Source organism: Trachurus japonicus, chromosome 9 (assembly GCF_045865225.1).
Source record: "Trachurus japonicus isolate A0001 chromosome 9, Traja_1.0".
In the NCBI taxonomy this organism is placed as follows: domain Eukaryota; kingdom Metazoa; phylum Chordata; class Actinopteri; order Carangiformes; family Carangidae; genus Trachurus; species Trachurus japonicus.
Window position 1 is genome coordinate 19,415,730 of NC_140915.1, and position 22,475 is coordinate 19,438,204.

The 22,475-nt window shown below is 44.0% G+C and overlaps 1 protein-coding gene across 4 annotated transcripts in view; it reads right to left on the reverse strand.

Moving 5' to 3' along the window:
* sema6a (sema domain, transmembrane domain (TM), and cytoplasmic domain, (semaphorin) 6A) overlaps positions 1-22,475 on the reverse strand; it is a 106,939-nt gene that overhangs the window by 38,734 nt on the left and 45,730 nt on the right. For all 4 annotated transcript variants that reach the window (XM_085786402.1, XM_085786405.1, XM_085786404.1 and 1 more), the window contains exons 2-7: positions 21,219-21,393; positions 20,259-20,376; positions 9,352-9,412; positions 7,852-7,914; positions 7,157-7,258; positions 487-577 (exon numbers count right to left, since the gene is read on the reverse strand). In XM_085786402.1, coding sequence (XP_085642528.1) covers positions 487-577; positions 7,157-7,258; positions 7,852-7,914; positions 9,352-9,412; positions 20,259-20,376; positions 21,219-21,318 — 535 coding nt within the window. In that variant the 5' untranslated portion in view covers positions 21,319-21,393. The remainder of the gene's footprint in view (positions 1-486; positions 578-7,156; positions 7,259-7,851; positions 7,915-9,351; positions 9,413-20,258; positions 20,377-21,218; positions 21,394-22,475) is intronic.

Genomic DNA, 22,475 nt, shown 5'->3' on the forward strand with positions numbered 1-22,475 from the left:
GATTCTGCTTCTTCTGTTCCCACTTTACTACTGATGTGTTTCCACAGTGCTCTAATAAGCAGCGAGTTCCTGACACAGAGCAAATGTGGCCCAGAGTTCGATGATTTGCTCTAGTGCTTGTAACACAGATTGGCTCTCCTTCTTTGACATGTTGTCGGAGCACTGCCATTAGGATAAACCGCAGGGTATTAAGAACAATATTAAATACAACCGCAACTAATCCCCTCGCTCAAACAGATGCAACTTTCCCATCTAGCTCAAACATGTTCCAGTGTTTAATAAGTGCCCATAGGAGAGAATTAAGATTAATGTTTTTGCCTCCTGGCAGTCAATGAGTAGTGGTGGCACTATCACACACACAATCTATTTTCACCTCATGGCAACTTGTGAAGACTGTCACCAATGTTAAGCCACAGCACACAGACTGAAGTTTGGAAAGCACATGACAATAGTTGTCAGTTCAACATACACAGGTTTGATACCTACCAGCAAACAGGGCGACGTTGGCATGTTTGGCATCATACGGGCAGCGCGCCATCCCACTGATCTCCTCTCCCAGAGCCTCCAAGGTGTCCATCTAGGGTCACAGAGGAGGTGAAAGGTCAATACAGGGTCAAGACACCATAGTAGTGTTGTCAAAAAAAACAAACAATGCACTTGAAATACTGCTTAGACAGGAAATACTGGTTCCCAGTTGGAGGAAAAGATCTAGAGAAGGAAGTGGAGAAATGTGCTCAAATGTCAAAACAATGTAAATCTGATCTGAAAAAAAGACTACTGTTTTATAATGGAAAAATATTGGTGTGAGTCAAAACAGTCCTAAAAAGTTGTGGCACCCTGCCCAGGAGTGTGTCCATCTAGCTCCGACCTAAACGAACACCCTGTGGATGGAACTGCAGTGTCCTACCGAGAGCTGTCAAAGCAGCCCATCTGGGAGTATCTGGGAAACTGTCATGGAGAGAGATACTAAAAAAAAAAACCAGATAATTTTCCACAGAAACATGTTTCACAGTATGGGCGGATGCGGTTTACTTTCCCCCTGCCATCCTTTATCCTTCAACTGGTGCTGGTGTTAAAGAAGAGTTTTAACAACCCTCGAGACAGATCTTTAACCCATTTACTGTGGTGCTTTCCCCTGCCCTGATTTCTCAAGTCTGTGCTTTTGCCGTGAAGAGGAAATAAATGGGCAGAGGGAAAATGGGTGAGCACATGGCCCTGAGCAGGGAACACGAGGACTTTTTTACTAAAGCTCGGTAGTTTTTAAGTAGTAGATCATACAGTAGTCATTATTTTATATTTTGCATCCTTCACTTTGTCTTAAATGCTCGGAGCCTTTCCTTGGGCGAGACTCTCTGACTTTTAATTCTTCACCTCAACAATGTAGGAGTTGTCTTTTCTTTACAGTGGGAGTGCATTTTAACCCAAACTTTTTTCTTTTTTTTGTCATTCCATCACTCAGTAGTCCCATTTCCATGAGCTATTTTAAGGCTTCCTCCATTGTTTAAGAAGCGCTGCTGGTCTAGTTTAGGGCTTAGTGGGATGAGCTCTGTGAATTGGAACTTTAGTTTTTCTCGTTTTGTGCCCAGTTTGGTCGGAGAGCGATTGGCTGGGCATGGGCAGAGGATTAAATGTGGGTGAAAGGTCAGTATCATCCCACCATGGGTAGGCTTGTCTTCCCCAGCACGCCGTAGGATGCTCTCTTACCCTGGCTAATGACCAGGGCTCCACACAAACACAAGAGAGAAGAACAAGTCATAATGCACTGGCCAGAGGCTGAGGTCAGGGAAAATTACTGAACACACTGTTTTGCCTGCGGAGTTCACAATACATAGTCATTTTTCTTCGCTATCTCAGTTTTTATCTCTCGCATGCTTCCTCACTTTCTCGCTTTCTCTTCACAAAGAAGAGCGAAGCTCGCCAAGGCTGCAAACTGCTTACGCCGCCCTTTCTGGTCTCTAAACAGGTCATTTTGTTTTCTATTCCTGTCTCGGCGGAAACGGTTATCATCTGCCCACTAAAAAGGTCACACACACTCCGGCGCAATGCTGGAAAAGCCTGCCAGAGAAATTGTTGAGGCTGATTTGGCAGAGAAAATTACAAGTGACCTTTTACAACAAACACAGAACCACCAGCAGCAGCGGTGCATTTCTCGATTTCTCATTCTTTCTGTTTCTTCAAAAAAAAATTATAGGAGGATAATATATGGAGGGAGACTGGTTTGAAGATATATATTGTTATTAGACAGGGGAGACTGTAATTATAGATTAGGTTGAGTTAATCATAAGGGACGCGAGTCGCTGAAGGTCAGGTGCGTCCAGTGAATCACAGCGTCTGTGTGTACAGAGCGACGGAGCAACTCGGTTAAGCTTGAAACGTCAGCAGCTTCTGTGTCAGCTACCTTAACACAAACACTCCCGCCTCTGACACATCACAAACACACACTCGCATATCTCTCACGCCACAGCAGCTACCCCCGCCCTCGCCATCTCCTCAGTTGATTTCACCGCGGAAATGACCTCTGTCTACTGGGCCTGGCTGACTGTCACTGATCTATTCCTGCCGTTTGAACGGAGGAAGGCACTCCCAGCCCGGCCGCTGATATTAAGTACAGCTCCAGTCTCCTGTCAAGCAGACATGTGCGGAGAAACAACAGCCGAGTGCTCGCTTGCATGCTGTTAGCCTTGTCTGAACCAATATGCGGGATTTCTGAAAGGGGCAATAGCAATCCATAAAACTGCCACGATGAAACATAACATTTTGAAACATTACCATAAAGAAATGTGATGTTTAAACTCAGCTAGATGGATTTGTTTACCTTGTTTACCGGGCAAACCTTATTATGCTGTCACCTCCACTAGCTAGGAGAAGAGAAAGACGTGCCTCAGCTTTGTAGAAACACAATTCAAAGTAATGGGATAGGAACAGTTGTGCTGTCACACTTTGTCAGCATTGCATTAACAACCCACTGTTCAGTAGGGATCTATTGTAGCTTAGCAAGACGAATGTACAGTAACCTTGGCTCAGGGTGCAGTGCATCTAGATGAATTAATTACTTCAATAGCTCATTGGTGTTTTCCATAGGCTATATGCTAATTAATTAGACAAACACAATGTAGATCCAAAACATGCCCATCAGGAGTGTTTTAATTGGTTCAGCATCAGCTTCGCTACTCAGGGAGAGGGACACATTCTTCTTCTTTGTCTCTGTTGTCTTTATCAAGGGCCCTGATATGGGTTTTACTCGCCACTGCTGAGGGATTTGTGAAATCTTACTAAGGACAAATTTAGGGTAAACCGAGCGAGCAATCCCACTTATTATCCCTTTGCTTTAAACGGTTTCCTTGAAATATTATGGACATGTTCATGCCGTATTATAAGCACAGTAAAGGGCATCTTTGCTGGTGCATAACCTCCACTGGGTCCAAAACAATCTTGGAAATTATGACAGGAGGGGTAGCCACTAACAGACCAGAAAGGTCCCAGAGGGGGGAAAGAGAAAAAAAAATCTTCTACCAATTGCAGCTGAGTTGAGTCCCCTCACACTTCTTGATAGGCAGTCCATATTTCCACACTTGCACAACTTTTCTCCCTCTACAAAGGTCAAATGCACAAGTTCACACCTGGGCCAAAAAGCGGTTGTGTAAACCAAACAAGGACACATCGCCCTGGGAGATTAATAGTCGTGGCCCATTTCTCTGCAACCTGTTTCTGAGCCCTGGGAGGATGAACTCTTTTCCCCGACCACCTTTTACACCAGAGCAGGAAACTGGAGTCTCTGCAGCTGTTGAAAGAAATGGACAAAGGAGGAAGGAGCCCATTTATCTGAGGCCTCTGCTTTGTAAATGATTGATCTTTTGGAGCGAAATTGGTGAACAAACACCACACAAATATGACAAGAATCTGTGGTTGTGCAATGTCCAATCATTAATTACCCCTTACAATGTAAGCCTTTGTCTTTCTTTGTGATATCCAGTACTTTCAGCCTGTTTTTGAAGCAGCAGCAGAAAGATGTGGATCTGTTTTCACCTTGTTGATTGTGGTAAATCCCTGTGTGTGCATCCATCGTGTTTCAAATGCAAAGACTTGACACAGATGAAATTTCCCCAGTGCACCTCAGTCCACCGGTATCAAGTCGGGGACCCGTCACCCGGGACCCGCTGCCTCCAGGACTCCCCGCTGATTCCCCCCACTTCGCCCGGCAACAGGCGATGAAACTGACTCCAGTCATATATCAGCCCAGCTGGATGGGGTGTTTATTATTACAGCGCAGCAAGGGAGTGACAGAGGGAGAAAGCAACAGAGGGAAAGATGGCAGAGTGGTGGGAGCAACGGAGGGGGAGAGGAATTAAGGCTGGCAGGAGAGGAGGAGAGAGCGAGGAGGCCAGGAGGGAGGGAGGGGGAAGGGAGGATGAAGAGAAGAGAGAGGGAGCTAGAGCCTGCGCAGTGCCACTGCCAAGCGAGGAAAACTCTGACATGGCTGTCACAGGTGTCTGTCTGTGTTTTTTTTGTCTGCATGCAAGCATGTGTGTGTGTATTGTGTGTGTGTGTGTAACCAAGTGCTGACAACTCACAGGTGAAGGGAGGATAACGAGAAGAAGCTAATGAAGAGAGAGCATTGGTAGGTTTTGGGGGAAGGAAAGAGGTAAAAATAAATAGGTAGCCAGGCAGGGAAGGTGTTAGAGCAGACAACAACATGGGGTGTTGCTGGTTTGGGCAGGTGCCCTCCCTGCCCCCTCTATCTCCCCCTTTCCGTCTCCCTGCACCTCTGCTCCCCCCCTGTCCCTTCCCACTCGCCCTCGCAGCGTTGTTGATTAATGTGGGATGAGGCTGGCCCCGAAACAGAAGCTCTTTTCAGCGCTGTCACACTGGGGAGATGGAGAGGCAAACTGTGGCCAAGGTGGATTTAACCACAAGCATACACACACTCACACACAAACACACAAACACACACACACACACACGTTTGACCAAGCAAGAGTGGATGAGCCCAGCACGCCATCAAAGGCCTGGTATCTGCCCAGAGAGCCTGCCAGCCTGCCAGCAGTACAGTGTGTGTGCGTGTGTGTGTGTGTGTGTGTGTGTGTGTGTGTGTGTGTGTGTGTGTGTGTGTGTGTGTGTGTGATGATTTTGTAAAATGTGTGTGTTGTGTGTTTGTATGTTTGCACAGTTGTCAGTATTTGTATGGGGGGGGAGGTCTTCACACCCACACACAGTTGCCTGGGTATTTGTATGTACATTCGCATGTTTGTGTGCATGTGATTAGCGGGACTTTATACAACATTTTAAATGCGCTCAATATCTTACTTTTAATCAGATTCATGTTGATTAAATCATTTCCAGATTAAAATGGCAATTTCATTCAAGTAAAGTAATTACGATTAAATTATTATTATCAAAGGAGAAGATCAGTTGCGAGCATATTAAACTGACTCATATGTGTCATATGATATTCAAGTGTTAATTGGAGAGAAACATGGAAAAATACTGATTCTATGTGATCATATATTTGAGATTAGGTTTGCACTGCCTGTCGTGTGAAGCAATTTAGGTGCAGTATGATTGATTTTCATGTTTACATAGGCCAGCCTGTGTGTGTGTGTTTTGTATGGCCAATTTACCAAGTGTCTCTGTGTTTTACGCTTTGCCTCAGTTGCCCTTAACTCCACCAGACTAGCAGCAATATCAGTGCAAATAGCAGCTAGAACACAAACCTTGAAACCATAACTGGAGTAGCTATAAAAGCTAACCACGCCTGATAAATGCGGCGACATAAATTCCTCTCTCCCTGCAGGAAGAGTCGGTGATTTGAAAGACGTCCACTCTGTGTGCTTAGCATGCTGAACCACAAAGCCAACGGAGCGGAGATGTCTTGTTTTTCTGGTAAACAGATCTAGTGAACCAAAGCAAGGAGAGTTTTCCCCGCAGGCCCCCTAGATAACATCTCCGTGTGCTGTGACCATCACATCACATCCTAACAAACCAAACAATAACATCCTTCAGGACAGAAACCTCTGCTGAGTCGCTCTGTCTGCCCCCCTGTCATTCTCACTGTCTGCCTGTCTGTCTGATTGTTCCTCTGTCTTTGTGAGCTGCCTGTCCGATGTTGTTCACATCTGAAGTTCAGTATAGTTTCCCCGCTTGACACTTACACGGAATGATATTGATGTTAAATCCCCTTTTACTGCACTTTTCGTTTCAAACACAATGTGCCTCGGAGTTTTATAAAATATTCTTTCAGTAGTGAGTTTAGCTGTCCTAACAGTGGGTCAGCCAAGACGTTGCAGGAACATCAATATTGTTTTGTGAATGAGCAAAGATTTTGTCATTGTAATGGCAATCCAACTCATTTTTCACAGCATGAGGGATCAGAAAACATCACATTTATATCAGTGGGGAAGGAAGAAATTGGGACATTTTGAGCAGTTGGACGCCTGTCTGCTCCTCTTGTTTGCATTTCTGCGTGCTTGTATGCTTTAAAAATCTGTGGGGTTTTTGTGCACATTTATTCTTCAGAGTTGTCAATCTGCTTGTTTTCCTGACATCACAATTATAGCCCATGAAAAAGTCAGTCTAGTCTGCTCTCTTTCTTGACTTTCACTGAAATGCAGTTTCTAAAGGTGGTTTTGCTTTTCCCTACAGGAATCTTGAAACTATCCCAGACATGCCTGCATGCACACAGGCAGGCAGGCGTCTGTTTACAGGGGACGGCTGAATCGGATTTCAGGACTGTGCCTTCACTTGCGCTTTAGTGTGTGTGAATGTGTATGCAAGACGGGAGGTAGTTAGGTTTCTCTGCTTCTAAATCGAGCGTGTCAAAGTACACCTGGAGATAAAGACACAGGAGGGGGGTCTGCTGAGCTGTGAAAGCCATCCATCTATGTCCGTCATTCCATAGCTTGCACCCTCACTCTCCTACATGCTTAGGGTTGACAAATACCCCAGTGTGTGTGTGTGTGTGTGTGTGTGAGACAGAGAGAGTGACTGAGTGAGAGAAAGAATGTGTGTGTGTGACAAAGCAAAAGTGGAAAGGAGCTTTAACAAAACATGTGTGATGCATGACGGTCACTGAGGTCAAAATGCGCACCAAACAGTAGTGTTTATATGTGTGTACTGTATGTGTGTGCACATGAGTGTGTATTTGTGAGTGCAATCCAACCTTGTAGGTTCGACAGGAGGGGTTGAAAGCATTTGTTCCGCAAACAAACAAGGTGTCATCATTTTGCTGCAGGAGGACTTTGATGAAATTGTGACACTCATCCTTCAGGGAGCAGCAGCCGGGAGAGAGAAAAGGAGAGAAAAGAAGAAAGGAGGTCCATGGTGACATTTGTTTCTTTTATAATACACACTTTTACACTGAAAGCCACATGTGGTTTTTTCAACAGACTCTTTCTTTTCTTTCTTTTGAAGAGAAGCATGAAGCGCTCCACAGAGAAGTGAAGTGAGAAGCATGCATATCCAACATCAGAACACAATCATAGCATTTCCTCTCCTCGCACATTAAGACATGTTAACAGCAGATTTAATTTGCTGTTCAGTGACACATTAATAAAAAAAAAAATCAATATTCATTTTTCACAGTTTTGTTAGAACTGTGCAGAGAAAACACAATTACACTGAGAATGATACTGTAGCAGAAGGTATATGAGACGCAGGGCGTTTGTTATTGCATCTGCAGAGTCTCCTGTGTAAATGTGTGCATGTGAAGGAGAGAGACTGTGTTTAATTACATCTGTTACATCTTGTCTGTAATGTGTGATTCGCTAAAAAATGTTTTGTGAAAAATGCTGACATTTGTTCTATAATTGAACTGCAGGTGTAAGCAGAGAAGATGCAAGGTTAGTTTTCCTTTACCTTGTGTTTCCCTTTCATTCTGCAAGTGTCCACATCGGCCTGTTTGGACTTCCATGTCATTTTCTGGTGGATGGAAGCAGAGAAGAGGGTGAGAGACAGAGAGGGACGGGATCAGAAAGCAAACAAGATAAACATTGAGGTAGGGGGAAAGAGCTCAATAACCAATCAATACTGTGATCAATAATCATCATCTGAGATTCTCTCTCATTGATTCTCCTCATGAGGCACACGCTCTGAGGTGAACTTTATTCCAAGTGCTGATCGGGGATCAGTTTACCTCCTTGAACCTCTAAATCTCTGCCAGAGAGGTTGAAATACGATTCTGACCCTGGATCAGAACAGAGTCCGCCCAAGGACGGATCGCCTCAGTGCAGCGAGCTCGTTTGTGTGGATTGATGGGTTGGCCGGCCCTCACTACGTGCACGTGCACGCACATTGACACACACACACACACACACACACACACACACACTGACACAGACATGCGCACACACCCTTGGCCTGTGGGTCAGTGCTACCCAATACCTGTCAGTCAACTACAAAAACCCTCTTTCATTGTCACATACACTTATCAGTCAATGCTAAGTTATATCTAGTATCCAGCCATACACACACACACACACACACACACAGCCCTCTCTGTCTCTGCCCTGTGTGGCCTGAGGGTCATCCCTGAGCCGCTGGTTGAGACCACCGCGTACCCACACCGCTGTAGTACAACATGTTTGGAGCTTGGCCACTGATTAAAGACCTTCAGTCATCAATCAATCTGCGCGTCTCCCACCAGCCTTTCATCTGCAGCCTGCTCTCATTAAGACCCACTTGTCGGGCGATGACATTGAAGTGGATGAGGTGGAGGCACGGCGGGTTGTTGTATACACGAGAACGGCCTTGTTTGAATTCTGTTTGCATGCATTACGTTAAGGGGCAAGTGATGCCAGGGAGGAGTGGTTGGGATGGTGGTTGGAACGAAATGGAGAGTGGGTTATTACAGCTGAGGGTCTATGTAAATATGAGGCGCTGTTTGAATAATCTGAAAATATACAATGAGCTTTTCTTCCCTTCTGGATCCTATTTGTCTCTTTCTCTTTCTGCAGTTCATCTCATCTTACAATTCTCTCTTTTTTGTCACCGACTCCCTCTCTTTTTCCTCCTTATCTCCATCTCCTCCTACATCCCTCACTCACTTCCTCTACTGTCCTCTCAGTGACACCCATCAGATCCTCCACTGTCCCACTGATGAGCGTGGATGACGCAGGCGTTTTGCTAGCTATTGATTGGATAATCTTCTTAACAGGGTCATCATGGTGAACACGCCAAGCTCACACCGCTGAGCTTGTGAGTAAGACTGCTGGCAGGCACACATATATGCAGGCACGCATACACCCACGTGTACACGTAAACACACAGTGGCACTCGGAGCCGGGTTATTAGGGTTACGTTGTCAATCGCAGCACGCTGAGAACCACACGTCCTCAAGGAGACAGACGTCTCACTCACCTTACTGAAAAAGATCTCGTCACTGTTGGCAGTGTCTGTGTCCACCGTGTATATGTGATCCCTGCGAGCAATCCAGGGAGGGTGAGAGAGAGAGAGAGAGAAGGAGGGATAAAGGGGGGTAGAGAGAGATTGAGGGAAAGAGGAGAGAGAGAGATGAGAAGATAAGAGGTCAGACAGCAGCAGACAGTCAAAAATTCAACAAACAATAAACCCATTTCTTTTCCTCACTCTGCTTTACCCCTGAAGGCAACAAACAACGTCAGAAAATGGGGCTTTGTATAAACTTTGTTCAAACTTCAAGAAATGACAATAAACAAAAGGAGGCCAGAGCTATTTGCTCTGTCAGACAGAAACAGTCAACAAAGGTTTAGAGCGCGGTGGCGCAGGCCTGGGGACAAAAGCCTCTTTGTCCCAGAGAAAGGTCTTGAGGGGAGGGGGGTAAGGGAGGAGGGGAAGGTTGAGACGGGAGGTGCCAAGTCACTCAGAGCTGTTCAGGTCAATTAAGCCTAGTGTTTGAGCTACAGGAAATCTATACTAACACTCATTATAGCTCAGACAAGAAGACTTATGTGTGCTGGCCTGGAAATATATAGGCTTCTCTTTTATTACAAAATCTAGCCATATAGATCCAAGCAGGGCATATGGAAGACATAAAAACCCACAAGGGTTAACTACATCCCAGACAGGCTGGTTGACCAGGCATGTAGCTACACCTACTTACCGTGGAGAATTAGGGTGCAGACAGGCAGAGGGAGGGTGCAGTGATGAGGGGGGGGCAGAAGGTGTTGAGGTGGGGTGAGCGGAAGAGACAGAGAGAAAGAGGGATTTACCTCGTTCGAGGAGGGAACCAAAGGTGACCGTGCCAAACGATGTAACTGCTTTAATTTGTTGGAGATTAGCCGTTGAACGTGTTTTTAATCAAAGTGTGTAACAGTGGCATCGTCAGACTCATGGCTTAATTACGTTCCAGCTCCCTAACCTGCGCTCAGCCAGCCAGCCTGCCTTGCTCTCTCATTAACTAAATCTAATAAAGTCTTTGGAGGAACAGGCATCTTGAAATGAATCCACTTATATCGCTTTCCTGGGGGCCACCGCCATCTCCTCCAGGATAAAACCCAGTCTACTGTACATTATCAGCCACCATGCTTAAATTGAATAATTAATCTTTGAGAGCAGCTGAAATTAAGAAAACAGTGCTGCTCACAGCCCCGGTGAGCTCAAGAACAAAATCTGCCAGTGACATTTTTTTGATTTGTTTTTTCTGTCACTTCTCCCTTATTTCCGTATCGACACCGAGAGTCAAAAACTTAATTTAATTTACTAAATTAAATGTCAAAATTGTAACACATCACGTAACTCTACAGTGCACCATGTTTTAATTACCTCAACAAAAATTTCCGGCTGTCTCACCTTCATCAGGGCGGAGGGTGTTTGCAGTTTATTGCTACACATACTTACACACCATTTAAGACATATTTTCAAATGATTTACACAATATCACTTTCCCTTTGAGATGATAGAGATAAAGGTCACCATAAATACTGAATTCATAATATAAGAGTAATCCTCATGCTGTAAAAATAGTGTGAATACAAGGAAACGAGGAGCCACAATTCGAAAAACATCCAAGGTTGCAAAAGCATATGATTTAAATATCAGTACAACATAAATATATTCCATTATGACAGATACACTTAAATGTGATTAAACTCAATGTTACTCTATTCTCACCCACTTCAAATAACTCTGCCTTAAAACCACTTGTGTAAAAATTCATCAAACGTTATTATCCACCGGTTGGTGTATGAAATTCTGAATTATGTCAACATCATTTTCAAACTAAATTCAAATCTCTTTATCTTTATGGACATCATTTAATTTAATTGCAAAGTCAATCTGCAGTTGACCTTAACATGTTCAGTTCATTCCTCAGTGATGTTGTTGAAAAGAAAAAAAAGAAAAGAAAAAGGAAAATCCTTTTATATGAAACTGACTGAAATTAAAATTTTAATCAAAAATTCAGCCATGGACAGAGAAAAAGAAGTAACAAAGTCAACCTCAGGTCACTGAGATGCCTCCCTTGTCCTTTGTATTTTCAAGTTCACTTGCATTAGCGAATGCCAGATGCTGACTGTCACTGTGCAGTCTGCCATGACGAAAAAAATCAAGTCTTTTTTTCAGGCCAAACCCGCAAACTCCACTGTAAAACGTTTTTCATCAAGGCTCCCTAATCTCAGTACCACTGCACCGCTCCAGCTAACTGATCTGGATTCAATTGCCAGGGTTCCTGAACAGCCCCTCTGTCTACCAGTGCTTCTTTCACCTTGCTTCCAGTGTAACAGGATATGTATAGGTCAAGGAGCTACAGTAAACTTGATTATTAAAAATGGCAATTGTAATTTGTCACACATAAAAAAACCCATCCCATCCCATTAAAGATATAACAAAGAAAGAAAAGAAGAGCCATTTTAAAGGAAAAGGAAAATGACAGGCGATAATAGTGATGGATGATCTCACTATCGTGTTCAGCTCTGTTACCTAAAGTTCAGCAACTTGTTCACTGAACTTCATTTATATCTTTATATTAAACTTCTAACTTTATATTAAAAAGACAAAACTGAATCAAAAGCTATTAAATCAGAGGATTACTTGGTGGATTTAGTGTGATCCCGTGGGTTCTTTTTTTTTTTACTGCCTGCAATTTTAAAACAGCTCATGAGTAATGTGTAATTGACTTCTCCATAATTTTCGACAGTAACCTTCCCAGCTATATCCTCCCTGCCTTGTGCCTCTCCTGTCCTGGTGCTAACAGCGTCCTCAAGGGCCGAGGCTTTCCAGCCGCGGGGTTTTCGGTTCCAGCAGAGATTAGAGGGAGCCAAGCGATGAGGCGTCCCTCAAACATCCTGACTGGAGATGGAGGAGGACAATGGGGCGGCTGTGTCTGTGTCAACACCAGCTCTACAAACACACACATGTGCAACACACCACAGCCACCTCACCCCCTCCTTCACCCCGACATACTCACACAAACACACTCACACACACACACAGATGCGACCCCTTTCCACTCTTCACCACTGCACCTGAACTCATATTACAAAATATTCACTTCCCCCCGGTGCGTGAGTCACGTCTATGGAAGTTCATGGTGAAAGGGAGAGAATGAAAAGCAGCGGCAGGGTCTTCAAGGACAACACTGGTGGCATTGTGTGTTGTAGGCCATTAACTACAAATCGAACGCAGTTAACATTATTGCGCACCATTTTCCAAAGCAAACCTGAAGTTTTTAAATTGATGTCGCCGCTTCGAGGCAGCCAGTGGTTTCCTTTTATTTAATAACCTTTGAAAATCAACTTGCAGAGAGTTTAAACCTACTTGAAATACATGATCCATCACAGCCCAGATTTTATTGCTTTTATTTCCTGGCAATGTAACCTTATTGTCACAAGGTACAATTTGACTTTCAACATCCTTTCCCAACATACTGGATTGACTGGATAATGAAACTAGGACTGCAACTAACAATTGTTTTAATGATAGATTAATCTGCTTCTTCTTCTATCTTCCTGTTATGAAAAAGACAGATGCCCTGGTGTAGTCTACTGATCCACGAGCCTAGAGAAAGAATCTCACTGTACTAGCTGTATATGTGACAAATAAAGTACCTAACCTTAAAACTGAGGTCTGATTTCAGAGTTCTGGCCCAATGAGCAAATTTCAGACTAAACAACTGACCTGGGTAAAAGCTGCTGTGTGGCAGCAGTAGACAGGCGGCAAAGAGTAATTTCACAACCAAATTTTAATATGCAAAAGCCTATTCCCATTTGTACTGAACAGTTCACTGTGAATACAAAATACTATTGTTCCCTAGTATAGAATCCATTTACACTACATGTGTACACATTAACATTTTACTTGTAAAATTACTTATACAAATGAAAAATGATGCAGCAGTGTTCCTCCACTGGATTTGCATACTATATGGACTAAAGTTCCTTCAAATACAGTTTTGCAATGATATACAAAAATATTATCTATTCATAGTTATTTTGGATGGGGTTGGGTGGAGCTACACTTCAACTACAATCCACATATAGGCCCTATGCTACTACGACTTGAGCTCAGTTTATTCTATTTATCTATGAATTTGTTTTTGCCTATTTGTTTAAAGTACACCATAGCTGTTAGCAGGCCCTGTTTGAAATACATCCATGGATGAACAGACAACGATAGCATGGCTTGATACTGAAGAAATCAATCATCGGGCAAGTTTTTAGGGAGCTATAACAAATGTCTTTCTTAATTTCAGGGATGAATTTATGGGTGGTAATTTGCAATAAACATGGAGAAGCAATGGAGGCCACAGTGAAACTAAAAATACATGCTTCATTTCTGTGTGTTTAGAATTGGTTGAGTTATGACTCCAAGGAGCATCGTTTCTGATTTTAGCATTTGGGGTGCAAAGGGCTCCAAACTCAAACGTACAGTCCAGTCAGAATTGGTCCAGTGTCACTTGGCCTTTATTTTGATTCAAGTGTCTTAATTTACTGAAGTCTATCTGAGATGTTCTGATCTATGTCGGTCTCTGTCAAACATGCTCTAAAGATGACACAGTGCTAAGCAAAACATAAGGGTCCATAGGGGTCGCAGTGTTTACGATGAAATTCGAAACACCGCCAAGATTCTGAAGGAAACGAAATAACAGAAGCCTTTGATAACTGATGGATGCAGTCAATGTGAATCACTTGGCGTGGGCTTCGCATTTCCCGAAATTCGGCTGCAAAAATGTGTGAGTAGGACGGAAGGTATGCAAATATCCTCTTAGACACAAATATGGAGGCACTGTTAAAGGATGGGTACAGACAGACAGAAAGAAAGAGCTGAAAGATCAAGGCTAGACAGTCGACCAAGTGAGCGCAGGCGAGAGTGTGAGATTGAGTGCAGCAGAGTGACATAGAGGGTCTCCATCGGACATGTAGCCATGCGTGGCCATGAGAACACAGGGGCTTTGTGCGGAAGAATGTCGTTTTCATAACAGCGCATTTCTTTTGGGGTGACCACAAGCCAGCTTGGTCCATCTGCTGGGGCTTTGTCAAATTATCTCGCACTCCAGTAGCAGAAAAGAGGGGAATGTGATTAGCATGCACCCAGCACCTTGTGCCACCACCCCTCTTTCCGCAAACTAAATGCCGACACGTCCGCCCTCCTCTCCACCTCCCACCTCTTTTCTCTCTCATCGCCCCCTTCACCCATATTCCTCTCTCTTCATAACTGGATCATGGGTGGTAGAGGAGGGCCCATTGTACATTGTTTTGGCTTTCACTGGTTCAAATCCTCTTCACAAAGTGGGAGGGAGGGAACTGGGTAAGCCAGCAGGCACCTTTGGGCCGTGAAGGGAGTTGTCGAAGCTCTGAATGGGCTGAGGGCATCAAGAGGGCCTCAGTGATGTGGTGGCATGAAATACAACAAGCCAGAGTTCACTCACCCCGAAGCCGAGGCAGGTTGTTCTTTTCGAAGGTTGAGGTTCTCATTACGGTTCTCTACATTCTCTCCACATTTCCCTTTTGTGTGATTGTATACGAGTGTATGTGTGTTTTTTGTGCGCTGCTGGGTCAGTAGGGTGAGGGGTATGGTTTGAGTACACGCACAATTAGGCAGGCATGCATAATAATAACTGCATAAAAGTTGTTATTTTGTTATATTTACTGAATCAAATTCATCCAATCGTCCGTTTTTTATTGCCTGTGAGCTCAGTAAGTAGGAGAAATAGCAATTTGTGCCTCGTATTAATAATTCTTGCTTTCAAGTTGTTGTTTGAATTGCTTAATCTGTGTTCATGAATTAATTATTAGTGCACAACGACCAATAAAATATGACTATAATACGACTAACATTTCAACATAGCCACATAGATTGCCATGTATAATGGTTTACGTGTATCTGATGGTCAAAGCTGTCTAGTGCTGAAACACCATAATACGTAGCATATGAGGAAATTAAAGAAGTCTCCTCTCTGACCAATTAGAATAGCCACAACAACCAATAACTTAAGTTCAAGCTAATATGACACTAATGTAAGAGCATTAGTTAACTCGGCCAGGCTTTGTGATGTTGGATGAAAAGTTGGATTGAACTGCTAAAAATCTTCAGAGTAAGAAAGTATCTGACGTACTTGTGCGATTACATGTTAACTAGAAACTTGTTCCAACTTTTAATTCAGGTGATTATGATTACTGGAGCTGCAAGCTTTGTTTCAGAGTGTGGACGTGGCTGGATGTCGCTGGTGCTGCGAGGAGAGGGAGAGGAGGCAACCGTGTAATCCCCATCATTAGTGGGTTTTAACAGGATTTGGTGCAGCTACAATAATGGAGACTCTAGTGGCCTCCACTGCGAGACCCAAAGAGACCCGACAGGGAAGAACAGCAGCCACAGAGGCACAACAGTTCCAGAGGACTCAACCGAGAGAAGGTAATCGGGATTTTGACTCTAACTCTCTCTCTTTCCCTCTGTGTGTGTGTGTGTGTTTCTTTGTGGGAGCTAACGGTAACTACAAATTTTGGTCCCTCCACTCTCACACCGATGTCTCTCTATCTCCCTCCCTCTCTCCCTCCTTCCCACACACACACACATACACATACACATACACATACACACACACACATTCTCTCTCTGGTTCCCATGCTTCCCAGCCTCATAGAGGGGTGTAAACAGAGTGCGGTTGGTGTTACCATGGCAAACGCCGACAGAGGACCGGGAATGGCGACTATGCCCTGCATGTGGAGAGACCTGGGGCATGCTTGCAAGGCAGGGTATACAGTAACACATTCTCTCTCTCTCACTCAAACACACACACACACACACACACACACACACACACATATGCATGCACAATTATGTATGGACTGTCAGTCTCATTCTCTGCATGTGTCTTCTCCTCATGTTTTTAAACCTCACCCTAACCTCAAAGGGAAATCCCAGCCTGGGTGCATTTGCATATTTTTAGCCATCATTCCAGATCAGGCACAAAAAAAAAAAAAAACAGTAAGAAGATCATACAAATCCTGACCTTAAGCTAAACTTATTAGGAAAAGAAAAAAAGGACTGTTCCCAAACTGTCTGTTTCACACATCCACATTCAGACTTCCTGGTTCAACTTGGCACTCGCACTGAGCAACGACAGACTACCACTCACATTTTGGGCGGGTTATCTCATTTACAGTCTGTCTCATTGTCCTGTCAAATTTTCCCCAGATCTCAGCAATTACATCAGTACAGTTATGGAAATGACGCCAAACTCTGCTGCAGTTACAGCTGTACACACACATAAATATATTTTTTCATGCACACACCCTGGCACAGTGGCACACACACACACACACACACTCTGAAACCCATGCCACACATCAGATAATTTCTTCGCAGAGATCAAAATGATAAATTTCCCATTGCACTGTGATGAATTCCCTCTGAATGCTCTACATAGTGTACCCTGACCATGAAATATGGGCCTCTGGGACAGGAATCCTCCTCTGTCCATCTCTCACTGCATCAAGAACACTTTATTGCTTTTACGGAACGTGACTCTGGTGCTAAACGCCCTAAAAAACACACACGACAACAGACATACATAAACCACTGAGCTTGTACATGAAGAAGTTTTTATGCTCAGCACTTAAAAATACAGGGGCTCGTGTCTCAGTTGTCATGGTGAATGTATAGCTAATCTCTACGATAAAATGTGCAGAACTTTCTGCAGCTGGATAGATACAAGGTTGAATCTCATGTTCATCTCTCTGCTCCAACACACAATCGCCTCTCTGTGCTATGATTCACGAATAAAAACAACTTTCTCTGCATCTGTATTGGTCTGAACAGGCCCTTGTGTGCCGGACATCTGCTTTGTATCTCTCTTGTTAACAGCAGATATTCAAGGAAGAGTGAGAGAAATCAACACTATACTCTGTCTTGTTGAAACTGAACAAACAAGAGGCTTTTTGACAGCAGTCTGATATCTTATCAGGCTGCACTGTCATCTCAGATAAAGCATCTGATGGAAAGTGAGTGATGGAATATGATTCAGAATACGATGAAACTGAAACACTCATGTGGCGAATTCATAATCAACATAAAACATGTGAATCTGAGAGGCTTAATTATATTTTACATGTAAAAGCATCACAGCTTCGTCAACAGAGTCCGTTTTGTTAATGGATGGAGCAAAACTGCAGAAGGAGCATCTGATTCCAGCAAATCAATACATTTCATTCATTCAAGGCTCAAAACTGGGGATGAATTATCAATCACTGCATCTGTTGCTCTGAGTTCCTACGTTGCCAAAAGATTTGACTTCTCCCTCTATGGATTAGGCCACTTTTGTCTATTTACAATTTCATCAGTTGCTATGTTTGCATGCATCTCACAGTTTAAAAAATCTTGTGATGTCATTGCCAGTGCCAAAGCAGGAGCCAAAGGAGATTTAATACACTGAGCAGCCATTCAAAAAACAGCCTGAAACAGTGTTGGGCTTTGGACTACATTCATAGTGGCCATCTGCAAGCTGCTGCACACCAAGAACTGAGGCTCATTGGTGTAGAGGCATGATGGCAAAGCTGTGTGATGCTGGCCCCAGAATAAACAAGTCATTTGACTGGACAACCGTCATAAAAGCAACTATTGATGTTGCCTCGTTTTTTTTTCTTCTCCCCCCTTTTTCTTTTTTTTCTCTGCACCATTGTTCGTTGTTTTGCAGCTTATGTCTTGCTGGGCTGGCCTGCTTTCACATTGATTTCTGAAGTGGTGATTGTCTTCACTGTTTGCCTTAAACTGTATGTCATTCAACTTTTACATGTCTTTATCGATATCCTGTTAGTGGTAATGTATCTTTGTGCATGGGCCGTCATTTTGCATCCATGTTATTGACTCCAACAGTCTTCTCTGTGTCAGGAGGATCAATGGCGGTCATCCGGCTTGGTCTAATCTGAGGCAGCCATTCCAGTCATTCAGGGGTCACATACCCCGGCCATGTGTCAGGATTCCTGTCTGCTTTAAGCAAGAATGCAAGTTTGTGGGCCGACGCACCAGGTGACCTCGCACACGCAAACACATGCTGTAACCAACGCCTGCGCCCACAGGCCCACCAACACATGTTCACCATCCCCAACATATATATCTATACACACACATACATCACACTCAAGAAATCACTTTTAAATCCCTTTTGACAACTGGCCTGCATGCTAATCTGGGCAACACACACCGTCTCTGCAGCTCACATGCGCACACACTTACGTACACACCCCTCCAATAAAGCCTTTGTGTCTCCTGTCCCTCCCCTATCCCTCAGGCCGCTGCCACCCCATGTGGAGCAGGTGGGCGACAGGCAGACCAAAGCCTCTGGTGATCCACACACACATGCACACACACATATGCTCTCTCTTTCGCTCTGTTTCCTTTCTAACTCTCCCCACACCTCGCCTTAATGACCCAGTTATGTTAAAAAGCTCTGCCACTTAAAACAGCAGCCTCCCTCGGCCACTTAATTTGACATGCTTGGGAGGAAAGCAAAGAAAGACCCCTATTGTGGTTTTTTAACAGTATCCAATCAAGCCTGCCACTCAATTAGCCATGGATGGAAAAGAACAAACAGATAAGGATCTGTTCTATTACGTCCTTTTCACTGCTGATTTCGTTTTATACTGCACGTTCAAGCCCTCGTATGCAGGTAAGCCTGTCTGTTGATGCTCTGGTCACAGATCTGACTGATGTTACAGTGCCGCAAATGCCACATAGGGCAATGAGAACATATCCTGAAATACACATGAGCAAGAACAAATAATCAGTAGTGGTTTCCGCGTGGCTCCTGATGGTGTAATTGAGCCATCCTATCTCCGAAAGTTGAGTCACTCAAAACCAAACACACAGGTGAGAAACACATTGGCGGAAAGACAGAAAGCAATAAAGGAAGGTGACAGACAAGGGGGGGAAAAGCCAGACAAAGAAACAACGAGCTAGAAGAAAATCGATTTGTAAGGGGTATTGAGCTGCCAACAAATAAAAAATCTAAACTTCTGTGATGTTTTCCAATTGTTGCTTTATTATAATACACAAGGTTTGTATGTGGAGCATGTGCATTACAGCTGTTTGGAGTCTGCCTTTAGACCCGAAATGTGGTTTATTTCATGTAGATTTTACCAGAGAATTGGGAGCACTGATATGACTGAGATTAATGTTTAATTAATCTGTATTTTTAATCTTTCTGGGGGGGTGTTTGTGTGCATCCATACAGTATTGTATGTGTGCTTGAATGTTGTACAACAAAAAAACAACAACAACAACAGGGTAAGTCTTCAGGGACATGGTTCGAGGTTGAAGGGGTTTGGCAGATGGCAAAGCCAAAAATAGAAAACAACAAAGAGGTAATGAAAGAATAAGTCCAGACTGCTTTAAAGTCTCGGGATTTTCCTCTGAATTAGTCCCTGCGGATTCCCCAAACTTTAGAAGAAAACATCACAGCAGGGCTCCAGAGTTCAGTTCGATAGCTCTGACTGCCTCGGATCCCGCAGCCCCTCAGCCATTATCAAGTTAAAACAGGATCACATGTTGACATTCCCCAACCGGCAACAACTGATGAGACTCGTGCATGAGCTGAAAGTCAACTTCAGTCAGCTAATGTAATATGAGAAATATGATGATAAAAGAATTAACAATCCTAGTGGAACGACACATGCTCAGTTTGACTAATCTCACTCTGCTGTGGCCTGCACTCCGATTCCACAAAGCCATAAAACTTAGAGCAATTTGAAGTGTCTTCTTAAATTTATGTCCCTCTCTCTGAAATAGCAACTGTATTTGAGGATTTCCTGCATGTGGAGAAAACATGTTAAACAATAACAGTCTTTATCACTCACCTAGCAGCGATGTATAACGTCCTGTTCATGATCATGATGAGCTGGATGTCCAGTTTGTGCCGCTGCGTGTTGTTCCTGCCAGGTTTGTGGCCTACAAACGCTGGATACTGCTTTGTGTCTGCAAGGACAGGACAGAAAATGAATACCTGCATGTGTCAAACTTACATATACTGTATTAATAGCCTTGAGATTTTTTGAAATGTATGAATTTGACAGCATATATCAAATTTCTATTTGGTTTTAGGTCAAATATCAACCCATGTGTCTTTACTGGATGAGAAGAAGAAGCCAACGCCACAGCTGTTGGCTGGGCTCCTCCCGCGACCATAAATTGCAGGCTAAAAACGTGCTGTGCTGTACCATGCAATCGTTGTATTGTTGGTGGCTTTGGATGAAAGTGCTTGGTTTGAATAAACACTCTGATGGAGGAGTCTATGTGAAGCCTGGCTGGCTTATGTTTCAGCTCTCCTGGCCAGGACATACAGCGTCACGCCCAGAGAGAGCAGAACGGGACAGGACAGAGGGAGAAACAATGACCGTATCTTTATAGCCTGCCACAGTGCTAACACTATCACACACAGCATTAGGAGTCCAACAGAAAAATAGCGGATTATCCTTTGATGTGGGGTGGGCTCCGTTTCAAATGCTGCTGCTTTAAGTCCTTCGTTTTAGTGTGTGTAGAGGGCCTATCCTTGGGCGCCAAATTACGCTCCGTGCTTTCAGAATGCACTCAGTGTAGGAGGAGGTGGGGGTTGCAGAGGAAGCGAGGGGTTGAGAGGGATGTGGAGGAGCAAAAGGATAGAACAAGTGAGGGAGATACAGAGTGGGGGACTTGAGAAGTGGAAGATAAAGAGGAGAGGGCAGCCAGAGAGCGAGGAAGGACTTGTGATGAGAAGAGGAGAGTGCCCCCCCCCAAAAAAAAAAAGAAGAAACAAAAGAAAGCAAGAGGGATATACTTACAGTTGCCGTGTGAGATGCTAATAGGCTCACTGTCTTCGGGGAAGCCCGCCCCGGCTATTTGCAGTAGCGTGAAGTAGAGTAACAAGGCCTCTGACCTCATGGTCGCACCAACACTGCTGCTGCTGCTGCTGCTGCTGCTGCTGCTGCTGGTCCTCTGCTACAGTTTTCCTTCAGCCTGCACAAAGAAAGACAGAAGAGGTAGACAAGGAGGGGTGGGAGGCGATAGAGAGGGATGAAGGGAAGAAAATGGGAAAGGCAGGAGAGAAAAAAAAAGTTTGTCAAACAAATCTGTTTTCACCTGACTGCCTCCTCAATTATTTTCCCTCCTCGCTTTCTGCATTCTTTGTGTGAAACAAAGAAACGCAAAGTTGGGGAGGGAAGGGGGGAGATGCAAAAGAGGGGAGTTTGCCAAACTAATTCAAGTCCACCTGAATTAGCTGTTTGTGCATTTTGCACGGCCCGTTGCAATCTGTCAGAGATATATTTATATATGCATTTTCGATGACTCAAGTGAGCCGCGTTGCAAGCGAAACAGAATTAATTGGATTATGGTGGTAATATGCGTCATAGATCGATGTCAGGCAGAGAAGATCTCTGAGTTTCCCTCTCTCTCTCTCAATCTCTCTGGCACTCTCTCTCTCTCTCTCTGCCTGTGTGTGTGACAGGGTCTTAGTGAAGTGGGAGGGCTCTTGTTGAGATTAGCCTGCTGTAAAGTAAAAACGGTACCTGGAGATGGAGCAGGATGGCATGGCAAGTGCCTAATTTCCCACTTGTCAGTCAAATGTAAGGGGAGCAATCCCACATCGTAAATCCCTCAGGCCGCGGACTACAGCGGGTCGTATCTGTGCATCAACGCGGCGACTTAACCACAACAGACAGAGAACCACCTTTTTTCCCCTCTTCATCTCTTTTCTCGTCGCTCCACCTTAAATACCAACTGTTGACTCCCTCAGCTGGTGTACTGACCGTCAATGTGAACGCCGAAACCTTTGTGCTTTTCATCTTGATTATTTACTCATAAATCCAGCAAAAAAAAGTCCTCAAAAAGGTAATTTCCTTATATAATGTACGTATATGTGCCCACTGAGGTGGATTTTACAGCAGATGCCCTAAATTCTGTTGATCTAACGTTTTCATTGCACAAACGACGGCAACTGAGCTTTTCCTACTGCAGTTTGTGGCAACAAATTACACCCATAAATCATCCGAGACAATTATTGCGTCTGTAATCTAATCAAGAATAAAGCATTTAATTTG